This window comes from Thamnophis sirtalis, unplaced genomic scaffold, assembly GCF_051295495.1.
Source record: "Thamnophis sirtalis isolate CommonGarterSnake01/CBP01778 unplaced genomic scaffold, rThaSir2_p1.2 scaffold_13, whole genome shotgun sequence".
Taxonomy (NCBI): Eukaryota; Metazoa; Chordata; class Lepidosauria; order Squamata; family Natricidae; genus Thamnophis; species Thamnophis sirtalis.
Genome location: NW_028261393.1, coordinates 30,688,743 through 30,710,503, shown reverse-complemented (window position 1 = coordinate 30,710,503; position 21,761 = coordinate 30,688,743). Strand labels below are relative to the sequence as shown.

General features: G+C 46.9%; 1 protein-coding gene across 1 annotated transcript in view; it reads right to left on the bottom strand.

Annotated features, from left to right (window-relative positions):
- Positions 1-21,761, bottom strand: part of BMP8A (bone morphogenetic protein 8a) — a 37,372-nt gene that overhangs the window by 10,215 nt on the left and 5,396 nt on the right. Inside the window, exons 2-3 of the mRNA XM_087728286.1 lie at positions 5,028-5,220; positions 3,704-3,852 (exon numbers count right to left, since the gene is read on the bottom strand). Of these exons, the coding sequence (XP_087584412.1) occupies positions 3,704-3,852; positions 5,028-5,220 (342 nt within the window). The remainder of the gene's footprint in view (positions 1-3,703; positions 3,853-5,027; positions 5,221-21,761) is intronic.

Genomic DNA, 21,761 nt, shown 5'->3' with positions numbered 1-21,761 from the left:
AGTTTAAAATTACGCAACATACATACTACTTAAAATGGGACTGGATGCTAATCAACAGCCCCAGGCCTGCTGGAACAGCCAGGTCTTAGTAGCTTTACGGAAGACCGGAAGAGTAGTGAGGGTCCGGATCTCTATGGGAGATCATTCCATAGGACCGGGGCAGCAACAGAGAAGGCCCTCCCCCGGGGGGTCGCCAGCCAACATTGACCGGCCGATGGCACCCAGAGGAGGCCCAATCTGTGTGATCTTATCGGTCTTTGGGAGGTGAATGGCAGGAGGTTGTCTCTCAGGTAGCCAGGTCCTAAACCATGTAGGGCTTTAAAAGTAACGACTAGCACCTTGAAGCGTGTCCAGAGACCAATGGGGAGCCAGTGCAGCTCGCGGAGGATAGGTGTAACATGGGTGTATCTAGGTATACCCATTATCGCTCGCGCGGCTGCATTCTGGACCAACTGCAGCCTTCAAGCACTCTTCAGGGGCAGCCCCATGTAGAGCGTGTTACAGTAATCCAGTCTTGAGGTGACGAGGGCGTGAGTGACCATGCGAAGGGCCTCCCGGTCCAAATAGGGTTGCAACTGGTGCACCAGGCGAACCTGGGCAAAGGCCCCCCTGGTCACAGCCGACAAATGATGTTCTAACGTCAGCTGTGGATCCAGGAGGACTCCCAAATTGCGAACCCTCTCTGAGGGGCGTATAATTTCACCCCCCAGGCTAAGAGATGGGATAACTGGACCATCCTTGGGAGGGAGCATCAATAGCCACTCAGTCTTGTCTGGATTGAGTGCAAGCTTGTTCGCTCCCATCCAGACTCTGACAGCCTCCAGGCACTGGCACATAACTTCTACTGCTTCGCTAAGTTGGCACGGGGCCAACAGATACAGTTGAGTATCGTCCGCGTATTGGTGGTATTTAATCCCATGCCGGTGTATGATCTCACCCAGTGGCTTCATGTAGATGTTAAATAGAAGGGGGGACAGGACCGAGCCCTGCGGCACCCCATAACTGAGGGGCCTCTGCCCTCCAACCAACACCGACTGCGACCTGTCCGAGAGGTAGGAGGAAAACCACCGTAGAACGGTGCCTCCCACTCCCACCTCTCGCAACCGTCGCAGAAGGATACCATGGTCGATGGTATCGAAGGCCGCTGAGAGGTCAAGGAGCACTAGGATAGAGGAATGACCTCTATCCCTGCCTCCCCAGAGATCATCAATCAGCGCGACCAAAGCAATTTCCGTGCCGTGACCAGGCCTGAAACCCGACTGAAAGGGATCCAGATAATCAGCTTCATCCAAGGTCCGTTGGAGTTGAAAGGCCACCACCTTCTCAACAACCTTCCCTAAGAAAGGGAGGTTGGAGACTGGACGATGGCTGGGTCCAGGGAAGGTTTCTTCAGGAGGGGTCTCACCATCCTTTAGGGTGTGCGGGAAGGATCCCTCCCGTAGGGAGGTGTTAACAATCCTCTGGAGCCAGCCACATGTCACCTCCCTGCTGCTCGAAACCAGCCAGGAGGGGCATGGGTCCAGTATACAGATGGAGGCACTCACCGCTCCCATGGCCTTGTCCACTTCCTCAGGAGCGACAAGTTGAAACTCGTTCCATAAAATCCGATCAAGACCTTCCCCCGGCACCTCGGCTGGTACCGTCCAAGTGGAGTCCAGGTCCGTCCGAATCCGAGCAATTTTATCTGACAGAAACTGGACAAATTCCTCAGCTCTACCCTGTAAAGGGTCGTCTGCATCCCTCCCTTTCAAGAGGGAGCGGGCTATTCTAAACAGGGCGGCTGGGCTCGATTCTGCGGATGCAATAGGAGCGGAAAAATGCGCATATTTTGCCGCCCGTATCGCCACTAGATAAGTCCTAATAAAGGCTCTTAATTGTGTTCGGTTGGATTCAGAGTTACTGGCCCTCCAGCGTCGCTCTAGGCGTCTCTTTTGGCGCTTCATCTCCCGGAGTTCCTCGGTGAACCAAGGAGCCCTCCTGGATCCACTGCCGTGGAGAGGCCGTAAAGGCGCAATCCGGTTTAGAGCCTCCGCCGCCGCTATATTCCAAGCAGCGACCAAGGACTCCGCCGGACAGTGGACGAGAGAGTCAGGTATTTCCCCAAGCGCCGTCTGAAATCCCATAGAGTCCATCAGGCGCCTGGGGCGGAACAGTTCTTATCTGTTAGTTTATACTTGGGCTTTCAGCCACCGAACTTTATGTTTTCTGTTAATTAAAGTGCTGTGAAAATTCCAGTTAAGCTTGTCTCGGCATTTGTTACTGGACGGAGGAGGGGGTCAGAACAGATTAGTAATGAAAAGAATTAAACAAAAGGTGATTAGATGAATGAATATATTTTAATGTAAACATGTGTATTAATAGAATTATATGGACTAAAGGATTGGAAAGAACATGTATGAATGGGAATTAAGTTTTAATTGAAAATTAAAGTTGGAATGATGATATTAGAAAAAAAATGAAATATATATATTTTAAATGCTTTAAATGATTGTTATTGGTACCAGAAGTGTATATTGAGATATTGAATAATGAAAGAAGGAAAGGACGGAACTTCAATATAGATAGATGTGAAGAGCTAAATAATGGAAATATGAATAACAAAACAGATGGAAGATGAGAAACAGAAAAGAAATGTTATTACCATGTCTTTGAAAACAATAGTGATAGGAGGGGGAGTTAAAAAGGGGAAATATTGTATATGTATATCAATATATTAAGATATATGAAAGAGGAAGAGGAAGGCTTAGAACTGAAGGGTGATAATAAAAAGATATGGGTAAATAATAAGAAATAATGAAAATGAAATGTGGTAACTATGACTATGTTTGTATTGAAATGTATGATACTCAGGTATCACACCACTCAACCAGTGATCTGTATAAACAATATAAAATAAAAAACGATATAAAAAACTCCCTAGAAATGAGGAGAACTTTTCTGAGAATGAGAGCAATCAACCCTTCAGAAATTGTGGGAGCTTCATCACTGGAGGCTTTCAAGAAGAGTTGGGACTGCCGTCTGTCAGAAATGGTGTAGGGTCTCCTGCTTGGGCAAGGGGTTGGACTAGATGACTTACAAGGTCCCTTCCACCTCTGTTAATCTGTTTTATTTGTCTGTTTAAACTAATTGGATAGGACTTCAGCAGGAATAGTTGTGTTCCCTGAAAACATGATTGACAAAGAGCAGGAGACAGAAATTTCTAATTAATGTTGCAAGGGTAAATTGCAAGGATAAGTGTTATTTCTGAATAAACATTGTAGAAGGAAATGGGGGCAGACATGTGGATGAAATAGGACTGTTTTAACTGCCTTGGAGAATGTCTGTTTAATTCAATTCCTAGCTGATTGCAGAAAACCTCAGCAGAATTAAGGAGCATTAGGGAAGCAGCAGCTTTTGATATCTTCACATAGCAACATAATTGTCCATTCCTTTAGCTCAATGGTCCCCAACCTTTCCAGCTCCATGGATGGGCAGCAGCGGTGGTGGCAGTGGGAGCACACATCTGCCACTTGCACAAATGAAACTTTGCCCGCTACTTGGAAGGACCAATTCCCAACAAGCCACAGACTGGTACCAGTCCATGGGAGACTCCTGCTTTAGATGAACCAAAGTTTCTGTTTACTGAGTTGGTATCTTCTCCCAATTACCTGTGAGTATCTCCTCCCTTCAAACAGGAATGGACAAAACAACACATTAGCCTTACCATCCTCTGTCTCCACATAAAGTCTCAGCCCCAAATTGTATTTACGGTTCAACAACCAGTGGTTACTAGCAGCTGTGACATCGAAGGTCAGCCATCCATCCATGCCAGCCAGACATTCCTGAAGAACTAAGAACATAAGCTCAGATTCCCTGGAGGAGCAGAAAATATATCAGAGCCTTTCAGATTAAAATGAAAACAGTGAACATGCCAGATGTTATCATAAACTATCAGAGAGCTTTAACTCTTGAGTGGTTTAAAAAAGGAATTACTAAGTAAATTCCTCTCCCACCCATCCCTGGCTCTTGAGCAGAGCCTTCAAGACTAAGACATCTGCTCTTGGCTTTCATCCCACCCGATGGCAGGCCAGTGGCAAGAACCACTCTCCTCATCTTCCCACATTCTTAAATTCTGAGAAAGGAAAGCAGGCCAAGAAGGCTTGCTTGACACGGGAAGACTCTGGGCAGGATTGGTACAGCTACAGAAGTAGTACATAGCACATCAATCTTCAGGGGCCCAAATAAACCAGCAGGTGATCCGGGCGATGGCTCTTCGGACACACACAGCCGAAGGCCTTGTGCTTGCCCCTGGTTGAACAGGAAAAGTTGGAAACACCTAGACTGGTCCTCAATTCACCCTCACTCCTTTAACGCTCATTCAAAGTTACAGTGTCACCAGAAAAAAGGTGAGTTATGACGAGTTCTCAAGTTTACAACTGTTACAGCATCCACATAGTCACATGTTCTAAATTCGAGTGCTTGGCAATTGGCATGTATTTATGATGGTTGTGGCATTGCAGGGTTAGGTGATCACCATTTGCAACCATTCCAGCCAGTTTTTGACCAGCAATGGGAGAAGTTAGAATCACTTAACAACTGTGGCAAAAAGTTTGTTAAATTGGGAACAACTCACTTAACAATCACCTTGCTTAGCAATGGAAATTCTAGTCCCAAACATGGTCTTAAATGCATGTCTAAAGATAAGAGGATTCCTCCATGCTTTAATTGCAAATCTTTGACCTCTGCTGCTTTTATTTTTACATTGTCTGATATTTATTAACAGATGTACAAACATCAGTCTTGTCTGCAGTTTCAAATGATTGTCCCTTTGGAGTCAAGGGATGTTTTGCTACAGCCCCTTTAGTGAGAGAGGAGAAGCAAAATTAACAAAGCAGAACATCTCCTTGTCATTCGCTGGCAAGAAGAAGAATTCTTCTTGGTAGCTTTTTTGTTCCCATTCAATTGAAATGTTTAATCAGAGAAACAGGGGCTGGAGCCACCAACCAGTCAGCTAAGGCCTGAAATCAAAAGTTTGGGTCTCTTTGTACCTGCTTGGGTGCTCCTGGATGACCTCGTAAATGCTGATGTGAAGGGTCTGATTAACATGGCAGGTGTAACTTTTCATCTTGTAAATTCGGAATTCTGCCGCCATGACAGTCTCCCCCGCTGGGATCTGAGTTAAGTCGAACCTGAATTCTTTCCAGTAAGGCTTCTTCTGGAAAATACCTCTGTCCAGCTCAACTGAACAGAGTTGCATACATCAAAAAAGCAAAGGCATTTATTTGGGCCTCCGTTACTTACATTCTCTGCTTCAAATAAGGTCTCAAAGTACAGACTTACAAATTACTTTAGAAGTAAAATCCAAATTCAATTAATAATAATGGTTAATTAAAAGCAATGCAGCAGTCTAAAATACATTTGGATGGCTAAGAGAAACTACAGTGAATCGGACAAATGATGTTTAATCAACAGGTGTCACAAACAAACTAAAATAATGATATCTACCTTGATAACTGTACTTGTAAAAATGATCTTGCAAGAGCAGTTGATTGCAAATATGAGTTCCATGTGATGTGGTTGCATAAAAGGCAAATACAATTATAATCTACTGAATTAAAAGTTTCCAAAATTAGGATGCTAGTACATATTACAATTTGGGTGGAAAAAATGGTGAAGTCACCAGACTAGAAACCAGGGCTCTGTGTATCCTAATCCCGCAACAGACATGAAAGCCGGTGCTTCTCTCTCAACCCACAATGTCAGGCTGTATGGAGAATTACATTCTTCTTGAAACCAATGGCTGATCTTTGTTAGATCAGGTAATGGAACACACAGGCTAACAGTAACAACAGCTCTTTATTAACTCAGTAGCAACTATGTACAATCCAGCGAAGGTTGAGTCTGACAGCAGTTCTTTTATAGGGAGCTGTCAGACCCTTTGACCAATGAGATTAAACCTCTGTTCCTGCCGGAACAGAGGACCTTGGTGGAAACCACTATAGTTTAAGCTAGTATGTAACACCCCTCCCCTCTTAGATGGAACAATCCTACTGGTCACGTAGTCACGCAGGTAGGTGGGCTTTGGGGTAGCTCTGCCTGACCTGCACAGCTCAGTCGGAGGGTGTTCTTTGAGCAGGTCGGACGGATCTGTTTGCTCCCCAGCTTCGCTTGGTGGAAGCTCCTGTAACCTTTCACAGGCCGCAGCTGGAGCTTCTAGAGCCGGTTTGCTCGGAACTCGCTGCAGGCCTGCAACATAACCAGATAGGTTTCCTGGTACCCTCGGGTTTGAGCTGCCTGTGAGTGTTTGCTCCATTTGGGTAGGGCTTTGGCTAACTCATGCAGGAGTTATCTCTGGTTGTCTAAGAGTAGAGTTGGAGAGGCGGCCATGGAGTTGGTCAACGTGCCTTCTCCAATTCCGACCGTCCTTGAGCTCTACAAGATAAGAGCGAGGCCCAGTGATGCCTATCACTGTGGCAGGAATCCACAGAGTTCCCCCGGCGTAGTTGTGGACGTGTACTGAGTCCCCTATGCTAAAATTCTGAATTTTGCTTGTGGAGTCAGTTTCCTCGACTTCTTGGCTGCCAGGTTGTCATGGAGTGCTCACTTCTGCACACCTTATTGATGTGCCCTTTTTGCTTGCAGCGCTGGCTGGTAGCGTTGCGGAAATGGCAAAACAATCTGGCATGGTCTCCTCCACAGCTAGCACAAGTTGGTGGGGCGTGCATGGCCATTTTGTGTTCTGAGGGTGTTTTGAGATTGCCGCTAAAAAATGGCTGCTCGAAGCCACGCTGAGCTCCGGGCTGGATTTACTTGCTGGACTGTTCTTACTTGTTGTACTTTAATAAGGAGCTGTTGTTGCCTTTAGCCTTGTGTGCCTTTCCATTACCCGACCACTATAGTTGAAGCTAGTATGTAACAGATCTGAAACAAATTGGACCTGCATTTGCAGGAAAATGCTTGAAAGGAGAAAAAGCCTTACAGTTTGAATAGGAAACACAACCATAAGGCAAAACCCATTTTAGGGAGGGCTGTTGCTGTACAGTGATAGAAAGAACACTGGTCCTTACCTGAACGTTTATTTTCTGTAGCAGAGGTGGGAGGGGCTACAGCAGGTATTAGGTATTTTTTAGGTATTTATTAATGCTTATAGGCCGCCCTTTTCCCTGAGGGGACTCAGGGCGGCTTACATAAAATAAGGGGGGGGGGTATACAGACAATAGACACAACAATACACAGAAGTAAAATAGTAAGCAACATTCATTCATCATTCGGGTGGGGACAGTTATCTTTGTCCCCAGGCCTGACGGGCTAGCCAGGTCTTAAGGGCTGTGCGGAAGGTCTGGACGGTGGTGAGGGTACGAATCTCCACGGGGAGATCGTTCCAGCAGGGTTTGTCACAGCCTGTTTGGTCCAGAGACTGAGGGATTTTTTAAAAATAACCTCCTTTCCCTCTCAGCTCCCAGTTTCACGAGGTCGAATGGAAAAGCTGATAGCATCATGTAAGGAAATAACATCCCAAGAACGAGAACAACCATAACAATAACCACAACAACAACAACCTGACGTCCCCGACCCCATTGAATCATAAAGGGTGGGAAAGTAGCCCTTCCCACCTCTACTACAGAAAAGAAATGTTCAGGTAAGGACCAACATTCTTTTTCCTGTGGTTTTGGTGGGAGGGGCTACAGCAGGGACATACCCAAGCTAAGTCCCAGGGCAGGCCGAAGACACTGGGGGAGGGGGGTCGCCATCTGTTGGAGCACCCTACGGCTGAAAGACGCATCCGCCGAAGCGAAAAGGTCAAGGCGGTAATGACGAATGAAGGGGGTAGGAGAGGTCCAGGTGGCTGCCCTACAAATATCCTCCATCGGAGCCCTGGTAACCCAGGCAGCGGTAGTAGCCACGCTCCTGGTGGAGTGGGCGGTGATGCCCTGTGGAGGTACCCAGTGTACGGCTTGATAAGCCTCCATGATGGCCTGTCTCACCCACCTGCCAATGGTGGAGGAGGACACCCTAGCCCCAAGTGACCTAGCTTGGAAGGACAGGAACAGGGCCTCTGACCGCCTGGTGGAGGATGTACATGAGGTAGATGGGCAGGGCACGGCGTACATCCAGGCGGTGCCAGAGGACCTCCCTCTGGTGAGAGGGAGAGGGACAGAAATTGGGCAGGATGACCTCCTGTGACCTATGGAATAGGGAATTGACTTTCAGGAGAAAGGTCGGGTTTAATCTCAGAACAACCTTGTCCTGGTGAAATTGACACAAATCCTCCTTGGACGACAGAGCGCCCAGCTTGGAAATGCGTCTGGCTGAAATGACAGCCACTAGAAAGATGACCTTCAGAGTCAGGAATCTGAGGTGCACCATTCGCAAAGTTTGAAGTGAGCACCCGTAAGGGCTCTAAAAACCAGGGGAAGGTCCCATCTGGGGAACCTGCGTACCGGTGGAGGACACAGGTTTGTCGCTCCCTTAAGGAAGCATTTTACCAATGGCGACTGCGCCAAGGACCCCGCTCCCTCCCCTCCCAGGACCAAGGAAAGGGCAACCATCTGTCTCCTTAAGGTATTATGAGAGAGACCGAGGTCTAGACCGTGTTGCAGGAATTCAAGAACCTGGGCAATAGAGGCAGAAGCCGGTGAAATCTGAAACCTCCCACACCAGGACATGAACGCTGACCACATCGAATTGTAAATTTGGGTGGTGGAAGGACGCCTGACTGCCTCGATAGTAGAGATAACCTTAGCCAAGACACTGGCGCCCCTCAGCAGGCAAGTGCCAGACTGTCAGCTGGAGCCATTGGGGCTCTGGGTGGAGCAAGACCCCTGGCACAAGGCAACTTCCTCCTGGGGGATTCTCCAGGGGAGAGATATGGATAGTTGGACCAAGTCCACGAACCAAAGGCACCTCGGCCAGAATGGGGCCACCAGAATGACATGGGCCCCCTTCAGCATTAATTTCCTCAGGGTTCCCTGGATGAGAGGGAAGGGGGGAAAGGCATAAAGAAGACCAGGAGGCCACGGGCTCCGGAGAGCGTCTGTGCCCTCTGCATTGCGTGCGGGAAAGTGGGAATAGAATCGGGGAGCTGAGCATTGCTTGGACTGGCAAACAAGTGGAGGCAGATCCTGTGGAATATCTCTGGGTCCAGCTGCCACTTGATGTGATCCACTGTCATCCAGCTCAACCAGTCGACTTGGTGGTTGGCTACACACGAGATATGTTCTGAGAGGATGGATTTCAAGTTCCTCTCTACCCATAGGCCGAGCCTGCGAGCCTCTAGACACAGACTCCTGGAATGGGTCCCCCCCTTGGCGATTTATGTGGGCCTTGGCCGCTATATTGTCTGTCAGGAGGAGGACATGCTGGTTGCTGATTGAGTTCCGAAAATGAAGCAATGCCAGATGGGCCTCCTTCAGCTCCAGCCAGAGTTGCTCATCCGCCATCGTTGGAAGGTAAAGAGAGTCCACTGTAATGTTCTGGAGTGTAGGCAGGCCCACGGAACGATTCCTATGCATGACACCATCTTGCCCAGCAATTGTGCCAATGTCAGGATGGAAGCTGACTGACTTGCGCGGATGTGTCATGTCATTGATTGCAGACTTGACAGACTTTCTATTGAAAGGCGAACCAGTCCCGTGACTGAGTCTATTACTGTGTCTAGATGCAGGATTCTCATTGGAGGGAGAGGTGACTCTTGGGGAAGTTGATGGAAAACCCCAGGGACTGTAACGATCAGATGGTGACCTGCAGATCCAGATTTGCCTGCACTTGGGACTGGGGAAGAACGAGCACGTCATCCAGGTAACAATGGAGTCTCACTGACCGGGAACATAGGTGAGCTGCCATTGCCACCAGGACTTTCGTGAACGTGCGGGGGGCAAAGGCCAGAATGGAAGAGCCCTGTATTGAAAGTTACGACCCCCGTATGAGAAGCGGAGGAATTTGTGGTGAGTCGGTCGAATCGGAATGTGTAAGTATGCCTCTGTTAGGTCCATTGATGCCATGAAGTCCCCCTGCCTGATTCCTAATAGTATGGACCTGAGGGAGGACATCTTGAAACGCCGGTAGACCAGGAAGGAATTCAGATGTTTCAAGTCCAGGATGACCCTCCATTCCCCGGAGCTCTTGGGAACAATGAAGAGGTTCAAATAAACACCTTGTCCCCATTCCTCTTGAGGGACCAGCTCAACTGCCTGAATGTCCAGCAGGTGTTGGATGGCTAGAAGCATTAGGTGTTGCCTTTCTGGGTCCCTGGAGGGGGGGGAAGCCCTGAAGAGTGTCGGGGGAGGGGCTAGGAACTCCAGCCAGAGACCTTCTCTGATTGTCAACCTGACCCAAGCATCCGAAGTTATCTGGTCCCACTGGTCCGTGAAGGATGCCAGGCGGCCGCCTATGGAGAGACTCAGGTTCGAGTCATTTCCCCCTGCAGAAGGAGCAGCTGCCCCCTCCGCAAAAGGGTCATTTGGACCGACCTTGGTACCTGTTTCTATCTTGGTAGAACGGCCATTGATTCTGCCTGTCATACCTATAGGGAGTATACCATTGTGGGCAGTAGTCCTGGTCGGGACCCCTGAAGGACAAAGACCTATGGTATGAAGCCGGACGATTATCTGGCTTCTTTGTGTTGGAAGGTAGGACCTTCTTCTTATCCTTGTTCTCCACAAGGATGGGATCAAGGGAAGCCCCAAAAAGGTTAGGGCTGGAGAAGGGGGCCGCCACTAGGTTCCATTTGGACTTATTGTCCATTTGCCAATTCCAGAGCCACAGGAGTCTCCTTACCGTCACAGAGGTGGATAATGCTCTGGATGCAAATTTAATGGAATCTAGGTGGTGTCCGCTGAAAATTGGGTAGCTGAAAAGATTTTTGTGAAGTCTTGGGGAACATGCTCATCTTGGATCGGGATGCGGTTGAAGTAGGACGCTGCCGCAGCCGCCTTAATGGCCCAGGCAGAAGCGTTGAAGTTCTTACAAAGGGTAAGTTCCGCACGCTTGTACTCTGGCTTCAGCTTGTCGGCCACGTCCCCTGAGACTACAGTGGAGGCATTGGCCAAAAGAGCAATGGGTGCATCTACCGTGGGAAGTTGCAAAGCCTGAGAAAAGGCCTGCTCCATGTTGTAATAACGTTTATCATGGATTAGGCAAGGACGAAGGTCTTGCCCACTGGTTCTGCCGATCATTCACCGATCTGTTCTGCTCCGAGAAAACGCAGGAGAAGGCTGCTGCCCACGAGGTCGCACCAAGGTGGCCACCGCGCCTCGTGGGTGAAGAGTTGGGCGCTCTAGATGCAAGTGGCTCTGAGGGGTTAGCCTCGCAATGAGCTGGGCCTGGCAGACCTCTGCGCCAGTGATTTTTCACCTCTTTTGCTAATTGGAATGATCTTCTCAGCTCAGATGCACCCTCTATGCTTGTGAGCTGCAGCAGGTTTTAGAGGCCGCGTGGGAAGCCGGCGGTGATGCTGGCATCTCCTATTGCCGGCCAGCCGGCCGGTATGAAATAAGGAGGCCGCTAGATGTTGCTCTCGAGCTATGCAGGGATTTTGCTCTATCAGCCTCTGCTGAGCTCAGAGGGAGCCGACCCCCCTCCGGAGGCTGTGAAGCCGTGAGGCCAAGCCTTGTTGACTCAGCCGAGGCTTGTAGCCTGCCTGAGAGCCAGCTAAAAGTCAATGTAACAGAATTTAGAATATCCAATAAAATTCACAAAGCTACCTCACTGGAGCCACAGCTAGTGCTTGGACCAAAAGACTGAGGGAAACTGGGAGCCGAGAGGGAAAGGTGGATATTTAAGAAAAATCCCTCAGTCTCTGGACCAATCCGGCTCTGACAAACCCTGCTGTAGCCCCTCCCACTAAAACTACAGGAAAAACCATATGATCAAGTTCTCATAGAATGGATGTAGTTTTCTAGATTGTCTCTCCCAGTTTGCAGGTGACAGAAGCAACATAGGCAAAAGTGAATTCCTGTTCAGAGAAGTTTACAATTTGTCAGATCTGCCATCGCATCACTTCAGCTCTGCTTCTCTTAAATGGCATCCTGCCGAAAACGAGGGAGGGAGGGAGAACGACAGGAACCAGAAGTCTCAGCCAGGAACAGAGCCTGGCAGATCCAAGGACACACGTGTGCAAACAGCTGGTCATTTGCATTCTTTTAGAGCGTCGTTGAGGCCCCTTGAAGGTTTGTCTGTGTCCTTCAAGTGGCCTCAACAACTCGTTTAAAGAATGTAAATAACCAGATGCCTGCAAGGAAAATAAATCCTTCCATTCCCCACCATCTAGTCAGAGCAGAAGAAGTTTCTTGGATGAGAAATGAAACATCTTCTATGAAAAACAAGTTCAGTTGCCTCTTGAAAAAGCACCTTTGGGACAACTGTGACCTGGATGACTGAGAATCTCCATAGACAATACTATTGTACAACTATAAAAGGACCAAGGGGCCCGGGAGAAGAGAAAAGCATTACGTTTACATGGGAATATTTAGATATGGCTTTGCTTATGCTGTAACCACTTGGTTTTAGTAATAGTATACCTTTTGCGAATGGATGGAGTGGAAGGGCTATCTTTACTAAATGCCCAAGCTGGGACAGGCCTGACAGCTAGAATTTCAGAGCAGGGAAAATGCACATACAAGAACCAAAATGAAGTGTCTGACCTTGCCAACTTTCAGATCTATGCATGTCCCAGGCAGAACTCCCAATTCTGGGAATCGAAGATCACAAGTTTTGCACTTTCCAACACTGGACACCAAGAGATGGAAGTTACAGGTGCCTGTTGAGTCCCAGTTAACAACAAAACTGGTCAAATAGAGCCTCCTTGTGGTTGTGAGCAAATATAACAGCTTATAAGAAAGGTGTGGAGGGGGGAAGGAAGCTCTGAGACTTGAACAAAATAACCAACAATAACCTTCTTTGTCTATGAGTGTAAATTAGCACCAGCAAGACAACGGAAGGTGTGCCTCCAGAACATCTATAGACTCCTCTATCTATCTATTGACAGTAAGACCAAAAATAGCTCTGAAACTAAATGCAGGGCAACACACAGTCCTCAAGAGCAAGAAGCTTCAAATCCTGTAAAGGGTCCAACACAAATGCTGTGTAAGATGGAGAGGTACAGTGATGAGCCTCATCCAAGGACAAAGCAAGTTGTATAATGCCTCCTAGTGGTCAGCCGCAAACGTAACCACGTATATAAAAAAAAACAAGTAAATAGATTAACACCTATTTATTTTCATTCAAATGAAATCCTGCAAGAAAACTCCCTCCCCCATATTCCAGATTCAACTGTATTCTTATTCCAGCATGTCAAGGTATCTTTGTGGGTAGAAGAAAGGCAATGGCTTTTCATGGAAACCACCAGTGCATCCCCCACCCCACCCCTGGGGTAGAGGGAGATCTAACCTCAATTCAGGGATTGCATCCAAAATGTGGTGCCCCTCCAAAGTAAAGTCTTCTGGCTGACACCTGGAAGAAAAGGCTTTACCTGGAAAGGAGGATTTACAACAGTGTTTCTCAACCTTAGCTACTTTAAGATGTGTGGACTTCAAGTCCCAGAATTCCCCAACCAGCATGTCCAGCCAGGTATAATCATCAATACCTGGGAAGATCTTGTAAAAGATAATCAAGTAAAGATCTGCGAACACTTAGAAGCAATAAATAACCAGAAGCCAACATAGGTCTGTCAAAAACAGATCATACCAAATAAATCTTATTTCATTCTCTGATAAAATAACTAAATTAGTGAACTAGCAAAATGCTGTAGACACAATGTCAGATCTGCCATCTTCAGCATAGCTGAATGGGAATGGGGAAGTAGGGAATGGGCATGGGAAGGAAGGAGAATGACAGGGTGACAGGAACCAGAGGTGTCAATGCAGAAAGAACCAGCTGCTCAAGGACCGGAGCCATGAGAACAGAATGTGAAACTCCACCAAAGAGGCACCGATCCTCAAAACATCAAAAATGAACACTGTTGGATACTAATGGACTGACCAAGTGGGGAGGACCAGAGAGATGGGAAAATCACAGGCTTGTGTGGGAATATTCAGACCCAGCTTTGCTTATGCTGTAACTGCTTGAACTTAGTAAAAGTGAACTTTTCATTTCATCAATGGAGTCAAGGGTTTTTCTTTCCTAAGGACCCAAACTAGAACACACCCTGGCATAGTATTATTGGACCTTAGTAAGGCATTTGAGAAAGTAGACCACTTAGTAATTTAGAAGAATGGAAAATGGTACTCCTCAAACTTGCAGATGACATGAAGCTGGCAAGAGCAGCCAACATTCCAGAAGCTGTTAGGGTTAGAGCGATTGTACCTCGCTCCATCCAGGAACACTTATCTAAATTCTCTTTTCCTTTGGATAAAACGTCAAAACCAAATTCTTTTCAACCAAATTGAATTAAGAATGGGTAGAAAAATCAGGGGAGAACTTTCTGCAGCACAAGTGCAGATGTCCAGTGGTTGCTTGGTTGATCCACAAGCAAAGTGGGAGGGCTGATGTTGCGTGGAAAGGGAGCTTGTGGTCAGTTTTTCAGGTCTTTAACACACCACATCCCAGATTCTCTTCCGAAGAACACAAAGCTTGTGTTGGTTTTGCACAAGTCAGAACTTGCTTCCTCCACAGCCCCAACCCATGTTCGGGGGAGAGACGGGTGGCTGGTTTCTCGCCATCTGGCTCCACCCATTGTTTCAGGGCAGGTACTTCAAAGTTGCTCCACTGCACTCATCACTCCAAATGAGCTGCCTTGGCACAGACTGACCGTAGAACAGAAGCAGTGGGGGGACCGAGGAGGAGCAGCATCTTCTCCACTGGGGGAGTGGGGGTGTGTGTTCAGGAAGCTCATTTGCAGCACCCAGAAAGGGAGGAACTTCCATATCAGGCCCACCTGCGCCTCTTCTTCCTCAACCTGCTTGCAGGATCACAGGACCCTAATGGGATCACTTTGAGGCATTTGGTAATGAAAGGAGCAGGATGCACTTTTCTATGAAATGGCTCAAACTAATTGATCACAGAGAGATCCCCATCTGTCTCTCTACACGATTCTCCAGGACAAGATGAGAATATCCTCCCTGAGTGGGAAGGACCTCCAGAATGATCCTTACGGTGGGCAAGCCCTTGCTTGGCTCCCCTTCCCCCTTCTGGAGAGGACGATGCTTGTTTAGGACTTAGGGAATGGCTGTGTTTTCCGGCTGTTGGATCTTTCTGCAAGGTGACAAGCTTTAGGACACAAACCCCCATCACTCTTTTATTCACCTGAACAGGTGGAGACCAAGGAAAGACCCCCCCTCCCAAGGGAATGGGACATCCCTCATTCTTTTCCCCAGCAAAGAAGAGTGAAGATCCCTCAACACCATGATGGAGGGTGGTGGAGTATGGCTCCCTCCCCCTTGGTGGGCTCCCTCCCCTGAAGAAGCTACTTCCCAAAACAGGTCATGAGAGAAGGCAGCCACCACCCGGAGTTGCTTTGGATAGTGCAATGGGCGGTGTGTGTGTGAGTGTGTGTGTATGTATGTATGCATGTATGTATGTAAGTAAGTAAGTAAGTAAGTAAACAAACAAACAAACAAACAAATGCTTCATCATTGGAGGCTTTCAAGAAGAGATTGGACTGCCATTTGTCTCCTGTTTGGACTAGATGACCTATAAGGTCCCTTCCAACTCTGTTATTTAATCTAATCTAAAGTAAGTAAGTAAGACAGGAAGTGCTGATGGAAGAGGCAGAAGAGAGCTGGAAATAGAGGAGGGGGTTAGCCAGTCCTTCCCAAACACCCCAACAGATCACTTGACTTCCCCTCCAGTTGGCTGGAAACTGATAGGTCACGGGACGGTGGAGAGGGAGGGATGGGCTGGGGCAAACCTACACTTTATTTTGCATCCAGCGAATGTGATTTCAGAGCTGGCTTGACTTTACTGCAACCACCACTCTTAGTAAAAGAACCCTTTGCTTCAACCAAATGGAATCGAATGGATTGGGGCAGGTCTGACACCATGACAGATTTTATACGGGTGGTTTCCTTAAGGGGGAAACAGCTATTTTATTTCAGTTCACAAAATGACAATTTAAGGACCACATTGTGTAGCTGAGGAGAACAAGGAGGATGGTGAGAACATGATGGAGCTGCAACTGGGGACAGGACTGAGGTCTCCTGCTGAGAAGGCCTCACAAGGCTGGATTCCTTCCTTCCAGAAAGGAAAGATGTGGTGGGCCTGAAGAGTTTCACCTTCAGCAAGGGGGTGGTGTTGGTGGTCGTCGTTTTCTCTGGACCTTAAAGAACCGACACACACAGACAGAGACTCCTTTGCTTTTGCTGCCTCACTTTGGAGCCTTCCATGCTGAGCAGAGGTGGACATGGGAGGCACTGCTTTGGGGCACCAAAGTTGTTTGGAAGGGGAATGGAAATGCGTTGGCTGGATGAATCCCCAGGAAACCTTTCTAGGTAGCCTTGGAGGAAGTGGGATCTGCTGGGACCCCAATTCTTCCCTGAGGAAGATTAGCAGAGCCACTGCACTGGGGTAAGGGTAGTAGTGGGCACCACCTCCTTCTACTTGAGAGCCCACATCTTGGTTCAGTACAGAGCAGGGCACCCTTGGAGCCAGGAGCATCCAAGAAAGGAATCTTTCATAGTTGATATTTAAAAGATATGATCCCTTTTGGCATCATAACTTCTAACTTCTGCTCCAGGCGGCGTTTTCTATGGTGTTCTGAAAAAATAAACATTTGTTAAATGCCTTCATGATGCACAAAGTGTTTCTGAAGCCTTAAAAAGAGAAATCTAATTAGAAAGCAAAGGCTGGCTCAAGGGTCTCTTCCTGGATGAGGATGAAAGGGTCAATGTTTGTTTTTCAAATGAAATTGAAATCCAAACTCTTGGAATTAATGCTTTCCCTCTGGAAAACATGGGGCTGTTCCTGAGACAGGCCTTTCATTCATGCTCTCTTCGCACATTTTGGAACAGGGAGGAGAAAGCGAGAGAAAAAATGGGCTGGAGCTCTCTTCCTCTAGTGAGTTTCCACATATTCTATAATAACTAATACAAACCAATTAAACGTTCTGATTAAAGTACATCTAGCTAAGCCTAATTATAGCTACGATGCTCCTAGAGGACAACAGCACCATCCATTCCACCTTCTGTAAAATTTGGTGATACTTGAACCCCAGCAAATTTACTTCGTGTTTTTCTCCTGGAAGGGCCCTCTTTCACTGGGACTTCTAATGTATTGGCCCTGTGTTTAATTCTTGTGCACTTCCCTAATCTTAAAAGAGGCTACTTTGATCCAGCATGTGGCCAGAGCCCCTCTTTGCTCCTCCTCAGGTCAAACACATTCAGCTTCTGCCCAATTTCATGCCCAAACCTCAAAGTAGGAAGCCCAATTCTGGTGCATCTTGTGGAAATTGGCCCTTGCCAAGATTTAATAAAAATATATAAAAAGCTTTTAGAATTGTAAGCTGCCCAGAGTCACTGGGTTGAGTCCAGCAGCTACAGGAATCAAATGAATAAATAAAATAAATAAATAAAAAGTGAGAAGGCTAAACAGATGGTAATAGCTCCTCAGTTAAAGTCAAGGGCTTAGACTGGGCTAACTTGGGCAAAGCCTCTCTCGCCTGGAAGGCAGAAAGGAGATCATTTGGAGTCATCCCCTGGCAGGGGGGAGGAGGAGCTGCTTTCTCAAGCAGTCCAGACTTTCCTTGAGCAATTCAATATTCCAACTGGACAACTCCAAATCCGATAGAAAAAGGGAAACGTGAGTGGAGGGAAAGGTAGCAAAGGAGGCAGCTGCTCGGAGACCTTTCTCAACTTCAAGGCTGACAGTGATTGCAGATGTTGGAGGATCGAGGAGGCTTTTGAAAGCTTGATTTAGCTGTATTAAGTCTGTCCTGTGGATTGCATAACCCTTTTATTTTGCTTACTTATCACCAAGAAATCATGCTTCCCTTCACTGACAGTTTGCCAGCAAATTTACTCAGTGTTTTTCTCCTGGAAGGACACTCTTTCATTGGGGCTTTTAATGTATCAGTTTTTCTTTTAATCCTTCCACACTATCCAGAGTCCCAGGTCAGTGGGTGCCCCAGAAATGGCAAATAGATTTTAAAAGAAACCAAACTCGATTGCTTTCCAAAGCACCAAGTGGATCCAGGAATCTTATGATCAGTGCGCGTATTTAGGCTCATCATTGTTAGTAGTTAACAGCGTAAAGCTTTATTTTTGCTTGTTCTACTTCTCTACAAGCTTTCTAAAGTGCTTATTGGAAAAAAAATCTCTGCAGATCCACACAAGATGCATTTTATGTCTCTGTCAGTTTCATTATATTTTTAGCCATGTGCTTGACGTGTGCGTGTGCGTGTGTGTCTGTGTGTTATTCTATTCTGTAAATTACACCTCTACTGCAATTAGACTAGTCCCAGCTGCCCTGGAGAGCCCCATGTGCCTTTTTGAGATGCTAAATTAAAAGGAAATGCTGGTAAGTTGAACCACATAAAGAATTTGGAGCCTTAAAATAATTGGAATGAGGTGCGGAAGGAATTCTATCTTGCAGAAACAAAACCAAGACGGATTCTAACACAACTTTGGCCTAGAAGGGAGAGGAGGGTCTGGGAGGTCTTAAGTCTGCAAAATCTCTCCCCTTCCATTACTTTCACTACTTCTCCATCCTAGAAGTAAATCTTAAGGATACAAAGGTGGTGCTCCCCCCGCATGGCAATCTCATCCAGCAGCAGACAATTTTGCATTGCTGCCCCCTCCCAATGAATGAGGGCAAGCCGATGGGGTGGGGGTGGGTGGGCAGAAGATCTGCATGTCTGAAATGGCTTCAGACAAAGACTTGCAACAAAAGTCAAAGATAACAAAAAAAAGTTTCTTTCAACATATAAATAACAAGAAAAAAAAGTCAAGGAAACAATCGGTCCCCTAAAGAGAGAAGACGCAATTCATTCTTTGCATCATTCTTCACTCAAAAAGAAACTAGAATCCAATCTACCAAAAACATAACCATAAAAGACAGACTAGAAATAAAAATTAAAATGAGCAAGAAAATGGTAAGAGAACTCCTGAATATAAATCATTGGGATCTGACGGATTACATCCCAGAGTTCTGAAGGAGCTGGCAGATGTTATCTCAGAACTATTGTGCCATATGTTTAAAAAATCCTGAAGCACCAACTACCAGAGAATTGGAAAAGACCTGATGTGGTTCCCATCTTCAAAAAAAAAAAAAAATGGGGGGGGGGGAACCAGACACAGGAAACTAGAGACCAATCAGTCTCACATCAATACCTGGGAAGATACTGGAAAAATAATCAAAAAATAAATCTGTGAACAGATTTAGTTCAAATAAAGTTATAATTAGCATCCAGATCATGCCAAACCAACCTTATTTCATTCTTTGACAAAGTGATTAAACTGGTAGACCAGCAAATGCTGTGGACAGTATATTTAGACTTTAGCAAAGCATTTGATAAAATAGACCATAACCTACTTCTTGGTAAACTGCGGTAGAAAAATGTGGGATAGACACCATCACCACCAGATGGATTTGTAACTGGCAGACAAACCGTACTTAATGAGTCATCCTCAATGGTACTACATCCAAATGGAGGAAAGTAAGCAGTGGGGTACCGCAAGGTTTCATCTTAGGCCCAGTACTCTTCAAAATGAATAGAAGGGGAACTCATTAAATTTGCAGGTGACACTAAGCTGGCAGGAATAGCCAACACCCCAAAAGACAAGCTCGGGATCCAAAAAAAGACTCTCACATCCCACATGTCTGTCCAGCTGGAGAACCTCAGGTCAACTCCCCAAAAAATCATTGCAGACTTGAACAATGGATCCTATCCAACAAAATGTAATTAAATGTGGAGAAAAGCAAAGTTTTACTCCTGGACAGAAAAAACCAAAAGTACAAGTACAGATATTGGTGAAACCTGGTTCAAAAACAGTAACTGTGAGAGGGACTTGGGAGTCCTCCTTTAAGCCAGCTGTGGGTGGCAGCAGCCAAAAAAGCTAATACAATCCTTGGTAGTATAAACAGGGGCATAGCATGAAAATCATGTTAAGTATTAGTACAGTTTTATAAAGCTTTAGTAAAGCCACGCCTGAAATACTGCATCCAGTTTTGGTTACCACATTACAAAAAAGATATTGAGACTCTAGAAAAAGTGCAAAGAAAAGGCAACTAAGATGATTAAAGGCCTGGAGGCTAAAATATATGAAGAACGGTTGCAGGATTTGGGTTTGGCTAGTCTAGAAAAATGAAAAGACTAGGAGGGACATGACAGCAGTCTTCCAGCATTTGAAGGGTTGCCACAAAGAATAGGGGCTCAACCTATTCTATAAAGCATCTGAAGGCAGGACAAGAAGCAACAGATGGAAAGTACTCCAAGACAACAAGCAACCTGGAATTAAGGGAAAACTTCCTGACAGTGAGGGCAATGTGGAATGCTTCCCTCCAGAAGTTGCAGGTATTCCATCACTGGAGAGTTTAAAGAAGAAACTAGACAGCTATTTGTCTGAAATGGTAAGGTCTCCCGCTTGAGCCAGAGGTTGGGCTAGAAGACCTCTATTCTGACTGAATCTGCTCCGCTGCCAGATGCCTTCCAAGCAGCCCTGTGAAGTGCTGGAGGGAGGGACTCTGATCTGCAGCAAGAGCAGAGGAGGAAGGGGGAGGGACACTTTCAGAGACCTCCCTCGTTTCAAGGGAAGGGGCTCTAATGGCAGAGGGAGAAAGAGAGTACCCTCAAAAGCTGAAAGAAAAATGAGGAGGAAATCATAGGACTAGAAGGGACTTTGGGGGTCTTCTAGTCCAGCCCCTGCCCAAGGTCTAATCTAATGTCAGAAAGGCCAAATGCAGCCCCCTTCAAACTGGATATTGGGGGCAAATCACTGGAGGATCTGAATGAACCTTCCCTTCCCACATGGTTTAATGTGGCAGTCAGAACAGATGAATCTCGAGTGGGCTCTTGGGGGGGGGGCTGTGTGAAGGAGATATGCTGCGGGGGACGGGACAGGAAGGGAGATGGCTGAGTGAAGGCTGAATGGTTACTGGCTCTTAGGTAAGAGCTCTATTGCAGCTTCCATGACAGCCATAGACTTGACCCAGGTAATTCAGGGTCCGACTCATTCAGCGGGGCACATGCTCGACCTCGTATTTCTCTCGGAGCAGTGGAGACGTGATCTAGATTTGAAGGACATCAAGATCTTGCCCTTGTCATGGTCAGATCACTTCCTACTGAGGCTTGACTTTCGGAAACCAATCCCCCACTTTAGGGAGGGAGAACCGATTAGGTGGTTCCGCCCCAGGCGCCTGATTGACCCTATGGGATTTCAGACGGCACTTGGTGAGATACCTGACTCTCTGGCCCACAGTCCGGTGGAGTCCTTGGTCGCTGCTTGGAATATAGCGGCGGCAGAGGCTCTAAACCGGATTGCGCCTTTACGGCCTCTCCGTGGCAGTGGATCCAAGAGGGCTCCTTGGTTTACTGAGGAACTTCGGGAGATGAAGCGCCAAAAGAGATGCCTAGAGCGACGTTGGAGGGCTAGTAACTCCGAATCCAACCGAACACAATTAAGAGCCTTTATTCGGACTTTAGTGGCGATACGGGCAGCAAAATGTGCGCATTTTTCCGCTGTTATTGCATCCGCAGAATCTCGCCCAGCTGCCCTGTTTAGGATAGCCCACTCCCTCTTGAAAGGGAGGGATGCAGACGAACCCTTGCAGGATAGAGCTGAGGAATTTGTTCAGTTTCTGTCGGATAAAATCGCTCGGATCCGGACGGACCTGGACTCCACTTGGACGGTACC